This window comes from Gossypium hirsutum, chromosome A10, assembly GCF_007990345.1.
Source record: "Gossypium hirsutum isolate 1008001.06 chromosome A10, Gossypium_hirsutum_v2.1, whole genome shotgun sequence".
Taxonomy (NCBI): Eukaryota; Viridiplantae; Streptophyta; class Magnoliopsida; order Malvales; family Malvaceae; genus Gossypium; species Gossypium hirsutum.
Window position 1 is genome coordinate 109,001,709 of NC_053433.1, and position 22,300 is coordinate 109,024,008.

At 35.9% G+C, this 22,300-nt stretch overlaps 1 protein-coding gene across 7 annotated transcripts; it reads right to left on the bottom strand.

Annotated features, from left to right (window-relative positions):
- Positions 1-1,656: 1,656 nt before the first annotated feature.
- Positions 1,657-21,512, bottom strand: LOC107896284 (ribosome biogenesis protein BMS1 homolog). 7 transcript variants are annotated; one of them, XM_041078030.1, is made up of 19 exons: positions 21,210-21,509; positions 20,967-21,113; positions 20,086-20,176; positions 19,858-19,976; positions 19,506-19,696; positions 19,178-19,388; positions 17,891-18,128; positions 17,648-17,811; positions 17,337-17,484; positions 16,772-16,855; positions 16,124-16,326; positions 15,642-15,988; positions 15,232-15,328; positions 14,937-15,155; positions 14,040-14,279; positions 12,790-12,999; positions 12,234-12,503; positions 11,920-12,123; positions 1,657-1,827 (listed from the first exon to the last, which is right to left on the bottom strand). In XM_041078030.1, exons 1-19 carry the CDS (start codon positions 21,342-21,344, stop codon positions 1,672-1,674), a joined length of 3,474 nt encoding a protein of 1,157 aa, XP_040933964.1. In that variant the 5' UTR covers positions 21,345-21,509; the 3' UTR covers positions 1,657-1,671. The 7 variants fall into 7 exon arrangements, with proteins under 7 accessions (XP_040933964.1, XP_040933965.1, XP_016676899.2 ...); XM_016821410.2 differs by lacking the exon at positions 1,657-1,827 and adding an exon at positions 11,405-11,825 and having other exon boundaries at positions 16,124-16,323; positions 16,772-16,852; positions 21,210-21,508; XM_016821408.2 differs by lacking the exon at positions 1,657-1,827 and adding an exon at positions 11,405-11,825 and having other exon boundaries at positions 16,772-16,852; positions 21,210-21,508.
- Positions 21,513-22,300: the final 788 nt, after the last annotated feature.

The following is a 22,300-nucleotide window of genomic DNA, read 5'->3' on the forward strand; positions in this document are numbered from 1 at the left end:
TCAATTATGATAATTAAGTTGATTTTAATAAACTTTTGTTCACCCATAAAGGCATTGACTTAGTTTAGGGTTTAAAATATTAATAAAATATTTTTATTCAAAACTTAATCAAAATAATTCAATGGTAAATATGGTGATATAATAAATAATAAATGATATTTTATTAGTTAAAAAATAATGTATGGAAGAATTATTTACATATTAGATAATAAAGTAGACTACCTAAAAGTAAAAAAGAAATTATTATATACAAAATTCATTATGTTTATAAAACTCATATGCATATATTCATAAATATTATATATAATATACTTTAGTTATGTTATATGTGATATAAAATATTTCTATTATAATAAAATATCTACGGTTTTTATGAAGTCAATTTATATTATATTATCATTAAGTAAAAGTAAAATTAATTATTATACTTAAAATAAAATTATTTATAACTTATAAACTATTAAAAATTATTTGAATTATCCTACATGACTCGAGTTTATCCGAATATGAGAGAATTTAATTCTGAAAAAATTTAAATTCAAAAAGGTTCGAGTACAAAAAAGCTCTAATTTAAAAAAATTCGAGCCCGAGCTAATCCAAACCCAAAATAATTTGAATTTGAAGATAACCCAATTTGAGTTTTCTTAAACTCAATCTTTTGCCACCTCTATTGTTTTTTTAAGGGAAAAATTTGTCTTTAGAAAAAATTAAGGGGTTAAAGCTAAAAATTTTGTATTCAAAATGCTTAAATTGTATTTTTTTTTTTTAACTTTTAGGAAGGCTAAAAATGTCAATTTTCCATTTAACAAAGAAGTTAAAAGGAAAATTTAAATTACTAATATTTGGTAATGACTAAAGTTGCAATTGTCCCATCTAATCAAAAGCCACTCAAATAATATAATTTATTTTTCAAAGTTACAACTAACTATATGAACTTTTATCAACCGAAACCGATCTTTATAAGCAATAAACTAAATAGTTTAACTTAAATTATCTCTACTTTCACATAATGGGAAACGAATCTTATTTTGATTAAATGATATAATGTTTTTGATAACATGAATAAATATTAGGGTAAGTTACAAAATTACTCACCTGTGTTTGTTAAATTTACATTTTAGTCACCAAATTTTATTTTGTTACGAAATCAATTTTTAACAACACTACCTAAAATGAAAATAATTTTTAATGACTGCTTAAAATAATTTTTTTTTCCATTTTTAGGTTCCTAAACTGTACAATTTCTCTATGGCAAATTAATATAAAGAAAAATTATATTATTTTAATCGCTTTATTAGGTTTGTTTTTTTTTTTATTGTAATCAAAATATCTATCACCGACCACAAGTGATCTCTGCAAAAATATTATTAAGTTGAATTTTTGTTTAGCTTTCAAATCATTTCACCCATCAACTAGATCATTCATAAGATTATACAGATCAAGTCAATTAAGTTGAAACAATAATAAAGGCACATTTAATTCAGACTCCACTCCCGAGCAGCTTTGAAATGTTAATTAGTCAATAAGAAATTACAAATGTAAATTGGACACAGCTAAGACAATTCACTATTGGAATTTTAGAACAAAATTTGGGGTGCATATTTACATAACTTACAAAAATTTATCACTTATAACTGTAAATTACATGCATGTACACGTGCATAATTACCATCAGGCTTCCACATGTCTACGAATCTTTTTCTTTAGTTTGTCTGTTTCTCTCTTGCCTTTCTTTCTCCGACGCTTTCTTAACACCTGTTCATCCTTTGCTCTCTGTGCCTCTACTTCTTTCCGTTTTTGCTCCTCCTTGAGCTTCCGCTTCTTCATCTGCAAATTTAAAGTTATTTTTTCATTAAAAAGCTTCCACTAGCAAAACGCTTTAGCTCGTCAAGGGATGGAAATATAAATATCACACACAGACCTTGTCATTTCTAATCAACTGAAGGTGTTGAACAAGAGCATGAACTTTCCGTTCATGAGGCTCCATGATAACAGCTCTTCTATCTTCAAGAAGTCGCCGTTTCTGGTGTGGTATATTCTTGGGCTTCGATTCAAACGGGAGATCTGATTGTAACGCCTTAGGGATCACAAGGGGATTGGATTTCCTTGGCTTTCTCTCAATTGGCTATAATTATAAACATGCACAATAAGAATAGTAAACGTAACAGAAATAGAGAAATAGTAGGAACTCATATTAAAACAGAAATAGCATTCATAAATCCAAATAAAGACGACCTTGTAGAGGGAATCCCTGTTAACAGGAATAAAAAGATTGTGTTCTCTCCTCAATACTGCGACAGTTTTCATTCCTCGCCAGGTCTTCTGACGAGGTTGCAACGAAGTAGTTAATGCATTATAGAAATGAGGAACTTCAACTTGAGTCCATGCACACAAAAATGTTGGAACAATGGCAGCAGCAAACATCAAACAAAGTTACAAAACTGTATTTGTAAGACTGAAGCAAGAAGAATCGAAGCAAAGAAAAAGCAAAGCAATGAACAAAATTGAATACTCAGCAAAGTTGTAACTGAACATTACATATTTTCCATTCAAAAATTTGAATAAATAAAAGAGTTACAAATTTTGGTTCATTTGACAGATACCTAATGACATAACTACTCCCACTTAAACTAAACTAATACAAGCTTAAGTCAAATACAAAATAAGCTGACATATCAGCTTTTACATCATCAATCCAATCACAAACTTAATCCAACTAACTATTAAAGCTAGTTACAATCAAACTGAACTAAGTTACATCAAAACAAAACAGCAATATCAGTTGCTTCATTTGGTCTGAAAACCATTCGTGCGCACCAAGCAAAATGAGCTGAGCTCGATAGCTGCTGGTCTCGACAGTAGCATGCTTCGGGCTCCATGTTGCATTGCAGTCCAGCTTTCAACACTCCTCATTGGACTGTATGCAACACATTCCAATTGCACTTCTCAAAGATTCAAATCGAGCAGCCCCCAAGGACTTGGTCATTATGTCAGCCAATTGTGCCCCTGAGCTGCAATGCACAAGGCTGACTTCCTTTGCTTGTTCAGCCTCTCTAACAAAATGCAGTTTGATTTTAAAATGCTTAGTCTTACCATGGAACACAGGGTTCTTGGCTATTGCAACTGCAGACTGATTATCCACCCAAATTTCAGTTGCTTCATCTTGAGTTTCATTAAGGTCATGAAGCAGCTTCCTTAGCCAAATGGCCTGATTAACTGCTCCTGCTGCAGCAATGTATTCTACTTCAGCTGTGGACTGAGCAACAGTTTGCTACTTTTTTGAACTCCAGCAAAACATCCCCGATCCAAGTGTGAAGAAGTATCCTGAGGTACTCTTCATGTCATCGAGGGATCCTGCCCAGTCACTGTCAGAGTAGCCTTCTAGTTTCAGTTGGTTCCCACTTTCAAACATTACACCAAAACTAGCAGTGCCCTTGATGTATCTAAGGACCCTCTTTGCTGCCTTCAAATGTGCCTCATTGCAACAATGCATAAATCTCGATAATAGGCTGACACCAAACATGATGTCTGGCCTGGTTGCTGTTAGATACAACAGACAACCAACTAGGCTTCGATAGTGCCTCTCATCAACCCTCTGCTGATCACCACTGCTAGTCAGCTTTTCTCCTTGGGCCACAGGTGTGCTGACTGCTTTACAGTTATGCATGCAGAATTTGTCTAGGATCTTCAAAGCAAATGAGTGTTGGCTGATGAAGATACCTCGATCAGACTGGTGAACTTCCATGCCAAGGAAGTAAGTCATGATCCCCAAATCTGTCATTTCAAACACTTGCTGCATTTGGACCTTGAACTCATCAATGAGCCCAACTTTGCTCCCTGTCACAAGCAAATCATCCACATACAAGGAGACAATCAGCAAGGTTTCATGTTCTGACCTTTTAACATACAGAGTAGGCTCACTAAGGCTCTTCACAAATCCAAGTTTGGTCAGGTAAGCATCAACTCTGTCATACCAGGCCCTTGGTGCCTGTTTCAGGCCATAGAGGGCCTTTCTCAACTTATACACTTTGTCTTCATGTCCAACAACTTCAAAACCTTCAGGTTGCTCGATGAAGATCTCCTCCTTGAGAAAACCATTCAGGAATGCTGATTTGACATCCAATTGGTGAACTCTCCACTGCTTCTGAGCTGCTAAAGCAAACAGCAGCTTAATTGTATCCAGTCTTGCCACTGGAGCAAAAGTCTCCAAGTAGTCCACACCATACTGCTGACTGTAGCCCTTCACCACAAGCCTGGCCTTGTGCTTGTTCAGTGAGCCATCAGCATTGTACTTGGTCCGGTACACCCATTTAACCCCAATAACCTTCTTATTTTCTGGTCTGCTCACCAACTCCCATGTTTCATTTTTATTGATCATTTCCAGCTCAGCTTCCATAGCTTCCATCCAGCTTCTATCCTTGGCAGCCTCTTCAAAGTCTGAAGGCTCAATCACAGCAACGTTGCACCTCTGATAGACATCAGCCAAAGTTCTGGTGCCCCTCACTGGTGTATCATCGACAGTATCATTACTTGGTCCTTCTTCTGCAGGTTCAGCAACCAAGTCTAACTGGTCCAATTCAGACAAGTCAGCTTCAACACCATTCCAATTCCACACCTTTTCCTCATCAAACTTTACATCCTTGCTGACTAAAACCTTCTTTGCTATAGGATCATACACTCTATAGCCCTTCTTGTTGCTGCTGTAGCCAACAAAGATTCCTGGAGTAGCCCTGCTCTCGAGCTTGGTCCTCTTTTCCACTGGAATAAAAGCATAACACACACAGCCAAACACTTTCAAGTGTATTACCACAGGTTTGACTCTATGCCAAGCCTCAAAAGGAGTCTTATCCTTGACTGCTCTAGTTGGCAGTCTGTTGAGCAGATACACTGAGGTGTTGACTGCCTCAGCCCAAAACTGACTTGGAAGCTTGCCTTGAAACAAGAGGCACCTGGCCATGTTCAGTACAGTCCTATTCTTTCTCTCACAGACTCCATTCTGTTGAGGAGTATAGACTGTTGTGAGCTGATGGTGAATCCCAGCACTGTCACAAAGCTTCTGAAATCTCTCAGACACATATTCAGAGCCATTATCAGTCTTCAAGGCTCTAATTTTGCAGCCTGACTGATTTTCAGCATAAGCCTTGAATTTGCAGAAGGCTTCAAACACTTCTGACTTTTGCTTCAAGAAGTAGACCCAGCACAACCTTGTTAAATCATCTATAAACAGGGCAAAGTACCTGTTCTCACTGATTGAAGGTGTTCTCATAGGGCCACAAACATCAGAGTGCACCAATTCGAGCTTGTTTTGAGCTCTCCAAGCACTGTCAGCAGGAAAAGGCAGTCTAGCCTGCTTACCAAGCTGACAAACCTCACAAACATTCCTACTAACTTCAATTTTTGAAATGTCATCAACCAAATTCAGCCTATGTAACAGATCGATGGATCTAAAATTTGCATGGCCTAGTCTCCTATGCCACAAGTCAGTACTTTCAACAAGGCTGGTGTATGCCTTTCTTTCTATTTGGCTAACATCCAGCATGAAGCACCTATCAGTCATAGAGACTGTGACTAACTCCAGACCATTCATGTCTTGAACAATACAGCAACCATCCTTAAAAACCAATGTATAGCCCTTTTCAACTAATTGGCCTACACTAAGCAAATTCTGGTCTAAGTCAGGTACAAAAAACACATCTGAGATCAGCTTGTTACCTGAACTAGTGCTAATCAACACACTGCCCTTGCCTTTAGCCTCAATCAGCCTACCATCTCCAATTCTAATCCTCGAGTGGAAGCTTCTGTCTAGGCCCTTGAACAGCTTCTCATCTGCTGCCATATGGTGTGAGCAGCCACTGTCTAGTAGCCAATCATTGCTGGCCTTGGTTGTGCCAACAAAACAAGTTGCTGTGAACACTTGCTCCTCCTGAGCTTGAATGTCCTCAGCAGGTCTAGCTTGTTGCAGAGCAGCCTCCCTTGGTTTGCCCTTGCACACCTTCTCCACATGGCCAAACTGCTTGTATTTTCTACACTGAATATCTGGCCTAAACCAGCAATACTTTTCTGAATGTGTTGTCTTCTTGCAATGAACACATGGTGGGAACACCCTTTTTGCTTCATCTCTTCCTGACTTGACCCTTCTATTGTGCCAAGGCTTCTTGCCTTTTGCACTCACACTCGAGCCTTCACTGGCTTTAGCCTGGAAAGCAGCTTCAGGATTCTCCTCCTGCCTATTTGCCCTCCTTTGCTCAAGTGCATACAGGGAGTTTATCAGCTCAGACAATGAAATGGCTGATAAGTCCCTCGAGTCCTCAAGTGAAGAGATTTTAGACTCAAATTTCTCAGGGAGAGTTGTAATAACCTTTTCAACAACTCTGCTCTCTGTGAAGTCCACTCCCAGGAGCCTAATGCTGTTGACAATGGCCATTATCCTGTCTGAGTACTGCTTGATGGTCTCAGACTCCTTCATCCTCAAATTTTCAAAGTCTCTCCTGAGGTTGATCACCTGCTGTTGCCTTGTCTTGTCAGTCCCCATGAACTCCTCCTTCAACTTCTCCCAGGCCTGTTTTGGTGAGTCACAGGCCATGATACGAGTGAATATCACATCAGAGACTCCATTTTGCAAGCAGGCCATAGCCTTATGCTTCTTGGCTCGCTCATCAGCATGCTGCCTCATCTGTGCAATGGTGGGATTGGCTCTCAATGGAGGTGGTTCAGCATCATTCTCGATCACACTCCAGAGATCATGTGTCTGGAGGTAAGTCTTCATTTTGACTATCCAAATGTGATATTTTTCTCCAGTGAACACAGATGGAGGAGGTGGAGTGAAACTCATCCTGCTAGACTGAATCCAAATGCTTCGATCTTACCAAATTTTGAACTTGCTGTTGGTTTTGATTCGAACACAACAGATTGCATACAAAGGCCCCTCAAAGACTCGGGCTCATGATACCATTTGTTGGAACAATGGCAGCAGCAAACATCAAACAAAGTTACAAAACTGTATTTGTAAGACTGAAGCAAGAAGAATCGAAGCAAAGAAAAAGCAAAGCAATGAACAAAATTGAATACTAAGCAAAGTTGTAACTGAACATTACATATTTTCCATTCAAAAATTTGAATAAATAAAAGAGTTACAAATTTTGGTTCATTTGACAGATACCTAATGACATAACTACTCCCACTTAAACTAAACTAATACAAGCTTAAGTCAAATACAAAATAAGCTGACATATCAGCTTTTACATCATCAATCCAATCACAAACTTAATCCAACTAACTATTAAAGCTAGTTACAATCAAACTGAACTAAGTTACATCAAAACAAAACAGCAATATCAGTTGCTTCATTTGGTCTGAAAACCATTCGTGCGCACCAAGCAAAATGAGCTGAGCTCGATAGCTGCTGGTCTCGACAGTAGCATGCTTCCGGCTCCATGTTGCATTGCAGTCCAACTTTCAACAAAAAAGACAATGTCCCTCATCAAAATTCGATCGTCAAAGATGCACCTTGCAATTCCTTCCCTAGCTTGCCCTCCCTTCTTTTTGGGTTGATTACCAATCTCTTCCTTTGCTGCCTGAGCAATATAAAATGCCATTAGCTTTTAACTGCTATTTCTTTATGCAGGACATGGATTTATTTGGGTTGTGTTAAGATAGCAGATAATGCTTTAATTACGTCATACCAAAGCAAGATCCTAAGAAGGATTCTTAGGCATGGATATTCTCCACGTTTTACCACTCATCTTTAGAGCAGCCACTACTGGTTCTCAAAAGTAAATGCCATTGGCAGAATCTAAGATAAATAGTCATACAAATCTCAAGATTCTCAAGTCTATATGAACAAAGCATACCTTTTTCACCTGCCAATGGATCCCACTCACAGTTCGAATTGCTGCACCCTCAAACCGAGCCACTTCGAGTCTGAAGTAAACATATCCTTGATGAGAGCTGTTTTCTTGAATATTTTACAGGGGTATCCAACTAGCTTGATTTTTTTCACTATCCGTGCTGCATGGTTGAACTCAAGTACGTATGCTGTTGCTATGATGCGAAATGCCGCCTGTTATGCCAAATAAAAACTGATTAGTGAGTAGTATAAGAAACGGAAAGGAACAATGGAGTGAAAAACAGAACAAAGCAATAAGGGTTTGGAGTCATTCAGGCAACTCCAAGGGTTCAAATTGAAACTCACTCCAAATATACACTGTAAATGGTAGATCTAATAACCCTCTGAAAATAACAAATTGGATAGTGTCGACCATTCAATTTTTTACCATCCATTTCCAACCCTAGATTAATAATTCACACAACTTTAATATCAGGAAGGTTGTTTCTTAGAAAGACTAAATATGTACAATTCATTGACTATGAAACTACAGAAGTTCGACAGTACTAGAGGATTGCATTAGATTAGTTAATATCGGGATTGCAATAGCCAAGAATTTTATATACAGCTTCAGCTTTGACTTAGGAGCAGAAAGCAGCATGGTCAAGGTTGAGTTGCTGGTCCAGTGAAGCGATCAGTTTTGATCTTATAGATGACATTTCGAGGGATATTGGGCTCCAATCCAAAGCAAGATATGGCAAGGATCATAACTAATAGGATTTTATCAGATGGTGGAATAAGTACTGGTCACCTGATGAGCAAAGTAACCAGAGGTATCCATACATACATACATACATACATACATACATACTTTCTGATGAATCATTTTCTTCATTTCCTTCAGGAGCTGCTCCATTGCATAACTACAAAAAAGTTTTACCACTTAAACCTCTCATTGTATTAGAGGCCACATCTAATTTAGTAAAAGAAGAATATTTAATTCTCTGTATAACAATGATCCACCAGAACCAATAAATAACTGGGTGGTGATGTAGGCTTTAATTTCCGATGGTTTCAGGTCACCATTTTACCGGCACATCAGCAATATTTAAATATTCACCAAACCCAGTTACATATTATATCTTTTTGCTTAAGTTTTAAAAGTACGAAGATTAAATTGGCTATGTTTTTAGGAGAGGGACTAAACTGCCAGACGGTACTGTCAAGACTTCCCAGATTCTTGACTATATTATCACTCACCACCATCCTCACTTGTTCCAAATTTTATTAGGATCATAACATGAAAAGTACATAAAATTGAGCAAAGTGACCTGATTGTTAGATAAATTCTGAACAGCAAGCACTCCGGTCTTGGGTGGAGCAAGAGGACCCCAAAACATAGCAAGGCAATGCATATGTTCTGGAGTATACTTGAGCATGCGATGTCTTCCATTTTGGTCCTCAATGGCATAAACAGGCGTGGTCCAGTAACGCCTCCATCCAATTGAAACAATTATTGCATCTCCAGCACTTTCTTGTGCCATCTGTGTCGTTTTAGCCTCGTCTGGAAGAAAAAGGAAACCTCGTAGATCATGTATGTTCTACAACAAGATAGAATACAAACACCATAAGAATCACAATAGAGACACTATGCACCAGAATGTAGCACAGATTACCAAATTGTTATACTAAATATACCCTGTCTAAATCTCATCAAATTTTATTTCACAACCTTCCTATAGTTTAGATCTATATTTACTTGTTCAATAATGTTTTAGCTCTGAACTCTACTGCCAAAACAATTACCAATTATTAAGATCCAATTCAAAATCACTTGACAATAGGGTTAGAGACAGAACCAGAACACGGGGCCACTGTAAACTCAAGATAGAAACTTAAATGTTAAGAGCTCCAATTGACATATAAACCCAGTATCATTAAGTGAAAGAATTGAATTTATTACATGGAAAATAAATAATTTTTACAAACAAGAGAGTTCTAATAAGTTTCGACTTTTTGCCCATTAATTTTAAATTCATTTAGTGATGAAGTTATTCCATTATAATATCGTAACTGAGCTCTGCCCAGCGACATACCATTACGAAAGCAAATACTCGGTGCTCGTCCAATGACCTTGTTATAACTATATTACCTTCATAGAATAATACCCGCTGTCCCAATATAATCTTATTTTATCTCATGGTAATCATTACATCTTCCTTCATGAAAAGTCAATCACTATCAAATAGTGATCAAGTCATCCATCTTTGTGATGGATGACCCGTAGGCACATTTACTTTTCATCAACCATGTAATGTCAATGAGAGGACATCATTTACTCATGTTTTAGGTTATAATTTACACTGTTGTGAATGACGCTACATACTACAAAATTTATACACTTAACGCATCGGTTTTCGTTTCATTATCTATGTAACAGCCCGATTTGAATATTTATCTTTTGATTCAATTATTTTTATGAAGTCAATTTATATTATATTATCATTAAGAAAAAGTAAAATTAATTATTATACTTAAAATAAAATTATTTATAACTTATAAACTATTAAAAATTATTTGATTGCATGACTCGAGTTTATCCGAATATGAGAGAATTTAAGTCTGAAAAAATTCGAATTCAAAAAGGTTCGAGCTCAAAAAAGCTCTAATTTAAAAAAATTCAAGCCGGAGATAATCCGAACTCAAAATAATTTGAATCTGAAGATAACCCAATTCGAGCCTTCTTAAACCCAATCTTTTGCCACCTCTAGTATTTTTTTATGGGAAAATTTTGTCTAAAAATTGAAGGGGTTATAAAAAATTTGTATTCAAAATGCTTAAATTGATTTATTTATTTTAACTTTTAAGAAGGCTAAAAATGTCAATTTTCCACTTTACAAAGAAGTTAAGAGGAAATTTTAAATTACTAATATTTGGTAATGACTAAAGTTGGAATTGTCCCATCTAATCAAAGGCGACTCAAATAATATAATTTATTTTTTAAAGTTACAACTAATTATATGAACTTTTTTCAATGGAACCGATCTTTATAAGCAATAAACTAAATAGTTTAACTTAAACTATCTCTACTTTCACATAATGGGACGCGAATCTTATTTTGATTAGATGATATATATTTTAATATATATTTTAGGGATTTTTTTAAACATTTTTTATATCATGAATATATATTACCTACTTAAGTTAACATTTTAATCACCAAACTTTATTTTGTTACGAAAACAATTTTTAATAACACTGCCTTAAATGAAAACAATTTTTAATGGTAACACCTAAAACAAAAATAGTTTTTAGTGACTGCTTAAAATAATTTTTTTTTTCATATTTCGGTTCCTAAACCGTACAATTTCCCCATAGCAGATTAATATAAAGAAAAAGTACTTTATTTTAATCGCTTTATTAGGTTGAGTTTTTTTTTATTGTAATCAAAATATCCATCACCAATAATAAGGATTAACCCCTCAGCACAAGTGATCTCTGCAAAGTATTATTAAAGTCGAATTTTTGCTTAGCTTTCAAATTATTTCACCCATCAACTAGATCATTCAAGATCATTCATAAGATTATACACATCATGTCGATTAAGTTGAAATAATAATAAAGGCACATGTAATTCAGACTCCACCCCCATTTGTTTTCCAAAGAAAAACAAAAAGGAGCTTTGAAATGTTAATTAATCAATAAGAAATTACTGTAAATTGGAAAGAGCTAAGACAAATTTTAGAACAAAATTTGGGGTGCATATCTACATAACGTACAAAAATTTATCACTTATGACTGTAAATTACATGCATGCACACGTGCACAATTACCATCAGGCTTCCACATGTCTGCGAATCTTTTTCGTTAGTTTGTCCTGCTCCCGGTATCTCTCTTGCCTTTCTTCTCTCCGACGCTTTCTTAACACCTGTTCATCCTTTGCTCTCTGTGCCTCTACTTCTTTCCGTTTTTCCTCCTCCTTGATCTTCCGCTTCTTCATCTGCAAATTTAAAGTTATTTTTTCATTAAAAAGCTTCCACTAGCAAAACACTTTAGCTCGTCAAGGGATGGAAATATAAATATCACACACAGACCTTGTCATTTCTAATCAACTGAAGGTGTTGAACAAGAGCGTGAACTTTCCGTTCATGAGGCTCCATGACAACAGCTCTTCTATCTTCAAGAAGTGGCCGTTTCCTGTGTGGTATATTCTTGGGCTTCGATTCAAACGGGAGATCTGCTTGTAACGCCTTAGGGATCACAAGGGGATTGAATTTCCTTGGCTTTCTCTCAATTGGCTATAATTATAAACATGCACAATAAGAACAGTAAACGTAACAGAAATAGAGAAATAGTAGGAACTCATATTAAAACAGAAATAGCATTCATAAATCCAAATAAAGACGACCTTGTAGAGGGAATCCTTGTTAACAGGAATAGAAAGATTGTGTTCTCTCCTCAATTCTGCGACTGTTTTCATTCCTTGCCAGGTCTTCTGACGAGGTTGCAACGAAGTAGTTAATGCATTATAGAACTGAGGAACTTCAACTTGAGTCCATGCACGCAAAAAGACAATGTCACTCATCAAAATTCGATCCTCGAAGGTGCACCTTGCAATTCCTTCCCTCGCTTGCCCTCCCTTCTTTTTGGGTTGATTACCAATCTCTTCCTTTGCTGCCTGAACAATATAAAATGCCATTAGCTTTTAACTGCTATTTCTTTATGCAGGACATGGATTTAGTTGGGTTGTTTTAAAATAGCAGATAATGCTTTAATTACGTCATACCAAGGCAAGATCCTAAGAAGGATTCTTAGGCATGGATATTCTCCACGTTTTACCACTCATCTTTAGAGCAGTCACTATCAGAGAAGACTGGTTCCCAAAAGTAAATGCCATTGGCAGAATCTAAGATATATAGTCATACAAATCTCAAGATTCTCAAGTCTATACGAACAAAGCATACCTTTTTCACCTGCCCACGGATCCCACTCACAGTTCGAATTGCTGCACCCTCAAACCGAGCCACTTCGAGATCTGAAGTAAACATATCCTTGATGAGGGTTGTTTTCTTGAATATTTTACAGGGGTATCCAACTAGCTTGATTTTTTTCACTATCCGTGCTGCATGGTTGAACTCAAGTACATATGCTGTTGCTATGATGCGAAATGCCGCCTGTTATGCCAAATAAAAACTGATTAGTGAGTAGTATAAGAAACGGAAAGGAACAATGGAGTGAAAAACAGAACAAAGCAATAAGGGTTTGGAGTCATTCAGGCAACTCCAAGGGTTCAAATTGAAACTCACTCCAAATATACACTGTAAATGGTAGATCTAATAACCCTCTGAAAATAACAAATTGGTTAGTGTTGAACATTCAATTTTTTACCATCCATTTCCAACCCTAGATTAATAATTCACACAACTTTAATATCAGGAAGGTTGTTTCTTAGAAAGACTAAATATGTACAATTCATTGACTATGAAACTACAGAAGTTCGACAGTACTAGAGGATTGCATTAGATTAGTTAATATCGGGATTGCAATAGCCAAGAATTTTATATACAACTTCAGCTTTGACTTAGGAGCAGAAAGCAGCATGGTCAAGGTTGAGTTGCTGGCCTAGTGAAGCAATCAGTTTTGATCTTATAGATGACATTTCTAGAGATATTGGGCTCCAATCCAAAGCAAGATATGGCAAGGATCATAACTAATAGGATTAAAAACTAGTTCAAGGCTTCAAAAGGGCTTTTCTTGGGCTTCATGCATAACTACAAAAAAGTTTTACCACTTAAACCTCTCATTGTATTAGAGGCCACATCTAATTTAGTTAATGAAGAATATTTAATTCTCAGTATAACAATGATCCATCAGAACCAATAAATAACTGGGTGGTGATGTAGGCTTTAATTTCCGATGGTTTCAGGTCACCATTTTACCGGCACATCAACAATATTTAAATATTCACCAAACCCAGTTACATATATCTTTTTGCTTAAGTTTTAAAAGCACGAAGATTAAATTGGCTATGTTTTTAAGAGAGGGACTAAACTGCCAGACGGTACTGTGAAGACTTCCCAGATTCTTGCCTATATTATCACTCACCACCATCCTCACTTGTTTCATATTTTGTAAGGATCATAACATATCCTCACTTGTTCCATATTTTATAAGGATCATAACATGAAAAATACATAAAATTGAGCAAAGTGACCTGATTGTTAGATAAATTCTGAACAGCAAGCACTCCAGTCTTGGGTGGAGCAAGAGGGCCCCAAAACATAGCAAGGCAATGCATATGTTCTGGAGTATACTTGAGCATGCGATGTCTTCCATTTTGGTCCTCAATGGCATAAACAGGGGTGGTCTGGTAACGCCTCCATCCAATTGAAACAATTATTGGATCTCTAGTCTTCAGCACTTTCTTGTGCCATCTGTGTCGTTTTAGCCTCGTCTGGAAGAAAAAGGAAACCTCTTAGATCATGTATGTTCTACAACAAGATAGAATACAAACACCATAGAAATCACAATAGAGACACACATGCAACTCTCTAGTTTTTTGTATTTTTCACATAGAAAACAAATAGATTCCTGAAATTTTTTAAACAAGTAATACCATTTGAATCGAGAAGTAGCTTTTAACTGATTCAGTGTTCCACATTTTTCGATTTTGGAAACTTATTTATTCTGAATTCATATAATTTATGGTTCAGATATTTACTACAGATATAAGAGCCGTTCTTCAACAAGAAGCACCAATCCCTCGATAAGGCAAACAATCATGAAACAGCACTAGATACTATAAATTCTCCAAAAATCCATTGTAGTCAGTCAAACTCACAAAGTAAAGATATTTAAAATTCATGAAGACAGTGGTTCAACTAAAGTAGTGGAAGAAGCCACAAATTAACATGAGAGATGATCTATAACATTTATCCTACATGATGCCAGAACTACAGATTAAGTAAAAATATCTTCCAATCCTTAAAGTGAAAAAGGGGGCACCCATGGGCAGATAAAAACTAGAAAACAGTGCAACATATAGACACGAGAAAGACTATCATTCAGCAGTACAATAGCACAATATTAATAATCTTAAGTGTATTCTAACCTGCATGTATCCAACATTTTCCTCACCGAGACCAATTCCTCCAACCAAAATGGGATGACAGGGATCAAAATACTCTATCATCTCAAAAGGAACATCGTGAACTTCTAGCCTTAGATACATTCCTGTTCGGAATCCCTCAATTTCCAATCGGGTAGTCTCATCGAGATCGTCGAGTTCTGCTATATTAATTTGTTTCTGGAGTTCAATCTCTTCTTTCAACTGGAAGAACGAGAAAGATTTAATGCTTAAACCTAAAAGTTAGATTATAGATCTATCAATAGAAATGCATAGTTACCTTGTCATAATACCCACTGTCATTCGCTTGACTGCGGTGAAACTTTCCCCCATTTTGTACATCAGTTTCCTCTTCCGGTGATTCGGATCCATCATAAGTAATAGAAGTTAAGGCTGCAAAAGCAAGACAGTTTCCCATATATACATCTTACTTAACAGAAATCAAAACCGAACTTTCATTGAGAGAATAAGAATCATGCAGTCCGGAAAAAGGCACAAGTGCAAGCAACAATCTTGAGCATGGATGAGAGAATACAGACAGCAATAGCAGGAGTGCGTACCACATTCAAACCACCACCCCCTGCCATTAATAGAATTTACCAATATAAACAGCAAGAGATGGATCCAAGTAGGCAGAAAATAAGATTATAAATGGCTACATTCAAAGTAGTTTAACTAATAAAAGGATATTGAGCATCAAATTTTGCGCGGAGAGCTAGCTTTTTTAACCTCCGCTCCTCAATTGCATCATCATCTTCCTTTTGGATTCCACCATTACTAGAATCATCTTTCTGGTGACTCTCATACTTCTCGCCAGTTTCTAAATCTTCAAAGTCACCATCAATATCATCTTCTTCAGTTTTAGCTTCTGACATTTGATTTCTGAGGGCACCTTTAGACCAATCACCAGTGACAAATCGATCACGAATACTCTCATATACTTCTTCTTCTTTCCAGTTCTTAAGTTCTGAAATTTTAGTGGATTTCGAACAGTCCTCAGTGTTGATGTTCCCACCACCTAATCCTTCAATCGAGTTCTACAGTAATACAAAATAATATTAGAGTTGAGAAAATATAAACAAATAAAATTATCAACAAGATGGCACACTGAAGCATCCATACATGTGAACTTCTGAAATTATAAATCAGTCATGCCTACATGGAGGACACACCTTTGCCCTTTGCCCTTTGGGCTTAAAAAATTCATCTTCATCACTCTCTTCATTCTCACTGTCATCCTTCACTTCATTAGTGGAAGTGTTTGATGTTGATGCAGATTTCCCATATACAAGCTGCATCAGGTTTATATTCTGTTTTTTAGAGGCCCTTTCCACCAGTGATGCTCTCCACTTTGATATGTTTCCCATGCCATCTTCTAGAAGGACAATGTTAAAATTGCAATTAAAAGCAAAACAAGAACTTGGAGGAAAATATCTAACATGATAATTAACCGCTTCTGAAATTAAACTGCTAGAGACACTATCTAGAGACGTCCAATGCTGGGCCCTAACACTTGACATTTGAAAAGCTAAGTGTGAGCCAGAAAAACAATTTTTTTATTAAATTTATAATTTTTTAATCAAAATTAAACAATTCAGTTATTTACAACTAAAACAATTTCAGGCCCAGCAACGCTTGAAATATAAATTTAAGCCAAAGTCTGGCTTTAGCAGACTAAGATTATGAGTGCCTACCCTTGGACAATGCTGTTATGTAGCCAAAATTCATTATATTGCTTTATAAAGCAAAGCCTACGGTATAACGTCTATTAGTGGAGAAGTATTACACGTGTACAATAGAATAGAATATATGAACAGTACCCTCAGACTTCAGATCCTCTTTGTCACCATCAGAAAACTCTGAACCTGAACATGACTCGTTATCTTCGTTGCTTCTGTCATCTTCTAGAAGAACAATGTTAAAATTGCAATTAAAAGCAAAACAAGAACTTGGAGGAAAATATCTAACATGATAATTAACCACTTCTGAAATTAAACTGCTAGAGACACTATCTAGAGACGTCCAATGCTGGGCCCTATCACTCTGACATTTGAAAAGCTAAGTGTGAGCCAGAAAAACAATTTTTTATTAAATTTATATTGTTTTAATCAAAATTAAACAATTCAGTCATTTACAACTAAAACAATTTCAGGCCCAGCAACGCTTGAAATATAAAATTAAGCCGAAGTCTGGCTTTAGCAGACTAAGATTATGAGCCCAGCACTGAATGTATGTGCCTAACCTTGGACAGCTATGCTATTATGTAGCCAAAATTCATTATATTGCGTTATAAAGCATAATTTCTAAAAGCATAGCCTATGGTATAACGTCTATTAGTGGAGAAGTATTACATGTGTACAGTAGTATATAATATATGAACAGTACCCTCAGACTTTAGATCCTCTTCGTCACCGTCGGAAAACTCTGAACCTGAACATGACTCGTTATCTTCATTGCTTCTGTCATTTTCACCTTCATCGTTGTCGTTGTCACTGTCATCATCTTCATCACCTTCATTCTCTTCATCTGTACTCTGCAGGTAAGTTAGTGTAAGAAAAAGGGGTTTCCAAACAATACAACCTCATCAACGCATTGGAGAGAAGGAAAGGATATGATTTCATGACTCTTCCACCTGCCTGCTATGGAACAAAACTATAGTTCTTCAAATACAAGCAAAAAGATTAATCACTAAATACCTTGAGATTACTATGATCAACACCGTCTCCAAAGATTGCTTTTCTCCTTTTCCTATCATTGTGACTAAAAAGGGAAATTTTAGTTTTTTCCAACTTCTCATCAATTGGGCTCTTTACAGCCTGAAGTGATTTCACAAGGTCCTCACCAACATCTCGTTTATTTTCTATGACGACAAAAAGGAATGGTTAAGATACCTTCAACAATAGGGCGAAAATTATGAGAAAATGAAAGAGATTAAAAACCTTTATTTGTTGTTCCCCCCATTTCATCAACTTTAGAATACTGAACAAACTGGTCATTAATGTTTATGTAGACTGCATCTTTGTCATACAAGAGATCCCCCAGTCCAGACATGGGGGCATAAAAAAGTTTTTCTTTGTCACGGAGTCCCTTCTTTTTTGCAGCTGATGGTAAAGGGCAAGGATCAGATAGGCCTGTAACACCAGCCAAGCTAAAGTCTCCAACACCGGCAATATGGACCTGATCACAGATTGTATATGAAACTTAGGTGCAATAAAACTTAAGTCATTTCCCAGATCGGATAACAATAAAAAGAATTAATTAAAGAAGAAAAAGATCTGTTATCCATATTGAAAGTGCAATACTAACAAGTAAAGATGATATTTATAACTTTGTTTCCATGTAGAAAGTCAAATTCAATTTTATTGATAAAAACGCAAGTCGTGAACACTGGTACTAAATGGAACAAATAAATGAAAACAAGCATGTAACACCAGCCATACAGAATGCTTGCAAGAACCAAATCCATCCTAAGAGCTTTCACCCTGGTGTACTCAGGACTTTAGAACTATTTCAAGATTACAAATATCAAATGCCAGTGTTTGGATCATTATTCACCTGAATTAGATTTCACCCTAAAATACAAATCAAATTCATAAATCAATATACCAGTTGTGGTGGATATAATAAAGAAAATACTGAATTTCACCCCCAATCAGTTGACATGACATGTAACTCACAGAATAGAACAAAGAAATGAGGAACAGAACAACAAATTAGCAAACACTAATTAACATGAGCATATTAGAAGCTCAAGGTCATATCATTAACTAAAGAAATGGGCTTGGAAAAAATTATCCAAAAGAAAATATATGGATTGACAGGTTATTATCAAGGTAGAGACATCCCTAGTGAACCAATCTTGGGACTAAACATGATTCACTCTTTTAAACATTAAGATCATCAACTACAGTGAGGATGCTTCCACCCATGGGAAACTTGATACTGATACGATATGAGGCTACCACAACCAAGTTAGCGAGGAGCCAAGGTTATTCTAGCAATATCACAAGCTAAGAAACCGTATGATTCTTGTAAAAGAAAAAAGGTAAAGGCTGGAGTTCTAGGGCATAATGGCAATGGATGAGGCCATCTTTCATGGCAACTATAGCCTTACTGAAAAAATATAGCAGAATCTTCACTGTTAAAATCTTTTAAATCTTTAAAAATACCCAACAGTTTAACATGCAGCATAGCAATGATTGTTAGAAAAGATTCAAAGGGCATACCTTAGTTCCCTTTTTCAAATTACAACCTCGCAGATAACCGTAAAGCGTAACATTCCTATCACATTTACTGTTCATTTGCACTCTCTCAGGGGGAGTAACATCTTCAAAACGGTCAACCAAGAGATACGGATGAGAAGTCCTCCACGATAAAGGAGGGAACTTCATAACAGATATAAATCTTGCAAGATTGTGAACTTCTCGCTTGGGATACCTGTTAGATAAGAGGGAGAAGCAACAATAAATCTCACAATTTAACTTATTAAAGTAAACTGCCTCGGAATTTCACAGCTGAGCATAGTCAAAATAGAATCTTAGGTCGGATGCTTACTTCCCGTGAATGAGACCAGATAAATAAAACAATTTAGCTCCATCATATATTTCTGTCCAGAAACGGTGTTTGAGACGCTGTTTTGTTTTCTTTAGTTTCTTTACGTCCTTAAACTTATCAAGGTGAGTAAGAACTCCCATCACCTTTGGAAAACCATGAACTTGCAATATGTTAAGGAATTCAAATGTTTCCTACAAAATACCAAAAAGCATCTAAAACATAAAACTCTCACTAAATGGAACTTGATATTCAAAGAGAAGATTTATAAAAATAATAATTTTCAAAGAAGCAGATTGCCATCTTCTAAAAGTAAAAGCTATGGAAAGCATAACAAAAATATTCAGTATCTCACCATTTCAAAGCCGTAACTTCCATCAATTAGAAGCAATGCTAGATCAGCAAACTTTGCAGCATCAATCATACCATTGATATCATTTGGACACTCAACAAACTGCAAGCGCCGCTGCTTGCCTAACAAGTTCAATGAATCCCACATCAGACAAGGGAGCCTCAACTCCACTACTTTTCTAAACAAGATAAATACATATAAACAACTACTAAAATTTAGGGAGACATCAACCTGATACTATGGTTATTGGTCCTCGAACATCAGGTAGATTATGCTTTGTGTAATGCTTTACGAGAGTCTTGATTAAAAGAGACTTTCCAACCTGCAACAAGTAAAACGTTCAGCAATAGTTAACCAATATAATGATGGGAAAAGACTTCTAGATGTTACCACATAGAGTTAATTGTACACATCCAGACAGACAGATAGACAAATTACTAAGTCGTAAAAATCTGAAACTAGGCATCAAATGGCATTTGGAACAAACAATTTCCAAGGTTTTCTAGGCTGCAGTTCTATATTCAATATTTCTCTACTTGATAACGTCAAACATGAATAATTCCGAAGTCAGCACTTTAAAATCTACATTATTCTGTTATTTCCTGCAAATTACATCAACACTGATAGAAAATTCTTCCCTCCCCCTCTTTTCTCTATTCAAAGGTTTCTTCACCCTTTCTTTATAACACATATTACAAGGCAAACATATGCTATCCGTAACATCAGAGCTCCTCACAGAACTATGAAATAGTGAAATCTCAAACGAGGAAATTAGGACATCCTTAAATTAAAGTTTCAATCCAATATCAGGCTAAACAGCACCGTTTCTCCTCCAGCAGCAGCTCTCAATCAAGTATATATATTTCATTGGTCCAGGATGTTAGAAAAGGACTTTATATTTCCTTATAATTTTCTTTTACACTCAATGTAACAGGCAGATCTGATTCAAATGGAACCACCTCTTTTTCAACCTAGTTCTTATAGTGAAGAACCAATTTAGACATCCTAAAAGGACAATCAAATTAAAAAACTCCTCTATTCCATTATATCAATTACTTTGGTTCCAAAATATAACAAAAAATAGAGAATAATCGTGGAAGTAAGAAATTTACCTGAGGGGGCCCCTGCACCACGACCACAAATGGAGGCAGCTCACCATAAGAGCGATCGATAACAGGAAGATGAAGCCTTCGTTGTTCTTTTTCAACAGCACGCGATTGCAAACGCTTCGCTTTTGCATTGGAACGAAAAGCAAATGCCTAATATATACAACGAAAGATCAATTTAAAAAGCCGAAATTAGCTAAAGCCGAAGAGAAAATTCATAGCAAGTAAAAAAGAGGAAAACAATGGAACCTTAGGATTTTGCTGCTTCTGGTCGGAGTTTTGATCCTTGTTTTTGGCTTTGGTTTTCTTTTTTGCAGAGGCACCCGAGTGGCGAGAGCGGTGAGCCTTGTGAGACTGCCCATCAGCGCCACTATCCATGGCCATGGCAGCTTCTTGGCGAATAGAAAGGGAACTGGCAGTAATATGTTTGTTACTATTGTGGCTAACAATTGCAAAACAAGTAGAGACTCAAAGTGAGGAGGCACTGGCAAATTATATTTGTTGAGGTGGAGAGTTCCAGAGGGGCTAGAATTAGGTTTTAGTTTAGTCTAGGGTTGGCTATGTTTGATGCTTTTATATCCTTTGGATTTTTTTTTATTTTGAATTTTTGCAAATTACTTTCAAATTTCATACTTTTTTCAGGAGCTTTAGAAAAGGGCAAATTACTAGCAAAAAGCCCTTTTATTTCGTTATTTACTGAAATAGTTCGACTTTTTTATTATTAACAGAAAATGATCATTTTTCTTGAAAGTGCGTCAAGTCAAATACGTGTCAGTAAAACGTTTCACTGGAGAAGTGTTTTGTCCTGTTTCTTGGGGTTAGGGTTTTTGATTATTTTAAGATTAGGATTAGGGTTTAGTGGTTTAAGATTTTTAAGGTTTAGTGGTTTAAGATTTTTAAGATTTAGGGTTTTAGTATTTTTTAAGAGAAAAATTAGTTTAATTAGAGTTAAGGGTTAATTAATTAAATTAACTATGAAATTAAAAAAATAATTAAAGTAGGGTTTAGGGTTTTTTAAGGTTAGGTTTTTTATTATTTTAGGATTAGGGTTTAGTGGGTTAGGGTTTTATTATTTTAAGGGAAAAGTTAATTTAATTAGAGTTGAGAGTTAATTAATTAAATTAACTATGAAATTAAAAAATCAATTAAATTAGGGTTTAGGGTTTTTAAGGTTAAGGTTTTTATTGTTTCGGGGTTAGGGTTTTAATAGTTTAGGGTTTTAGTATTTTTTAAGGGAAAATTTAATTTAATTAAAAACTCTAACCCTAAAAAACCCTAAACCCTAATTTAATTGATTTTTTTAATTTCTTAGTTAATTTCCTTAATTAACCCTCAACTCT

Coding starts and splice junctions, on each gene's coding strand:
- LOC107896284 (XM_016821407.2), bottom strand. CDS start 21,344: ATGGCCATGGATAGTGGCGCTGATGGGCAGTCTCACAAGGCTCACCGC. Junction 17,812..17,890: donor GGGGGGAACAACAAATAAAG/GTTTTTAATCTC, acceptor TTGTCGTCATAG/AAAATAAACGAGATGTTGGT. Junction 12,504..12,789: donor TCCGTGGGCAGGTGAAAAAG/GTATGCTTTGTT, acceptor TATATTGTTCAG/GCAGCAAAGGAAGAGATTGG.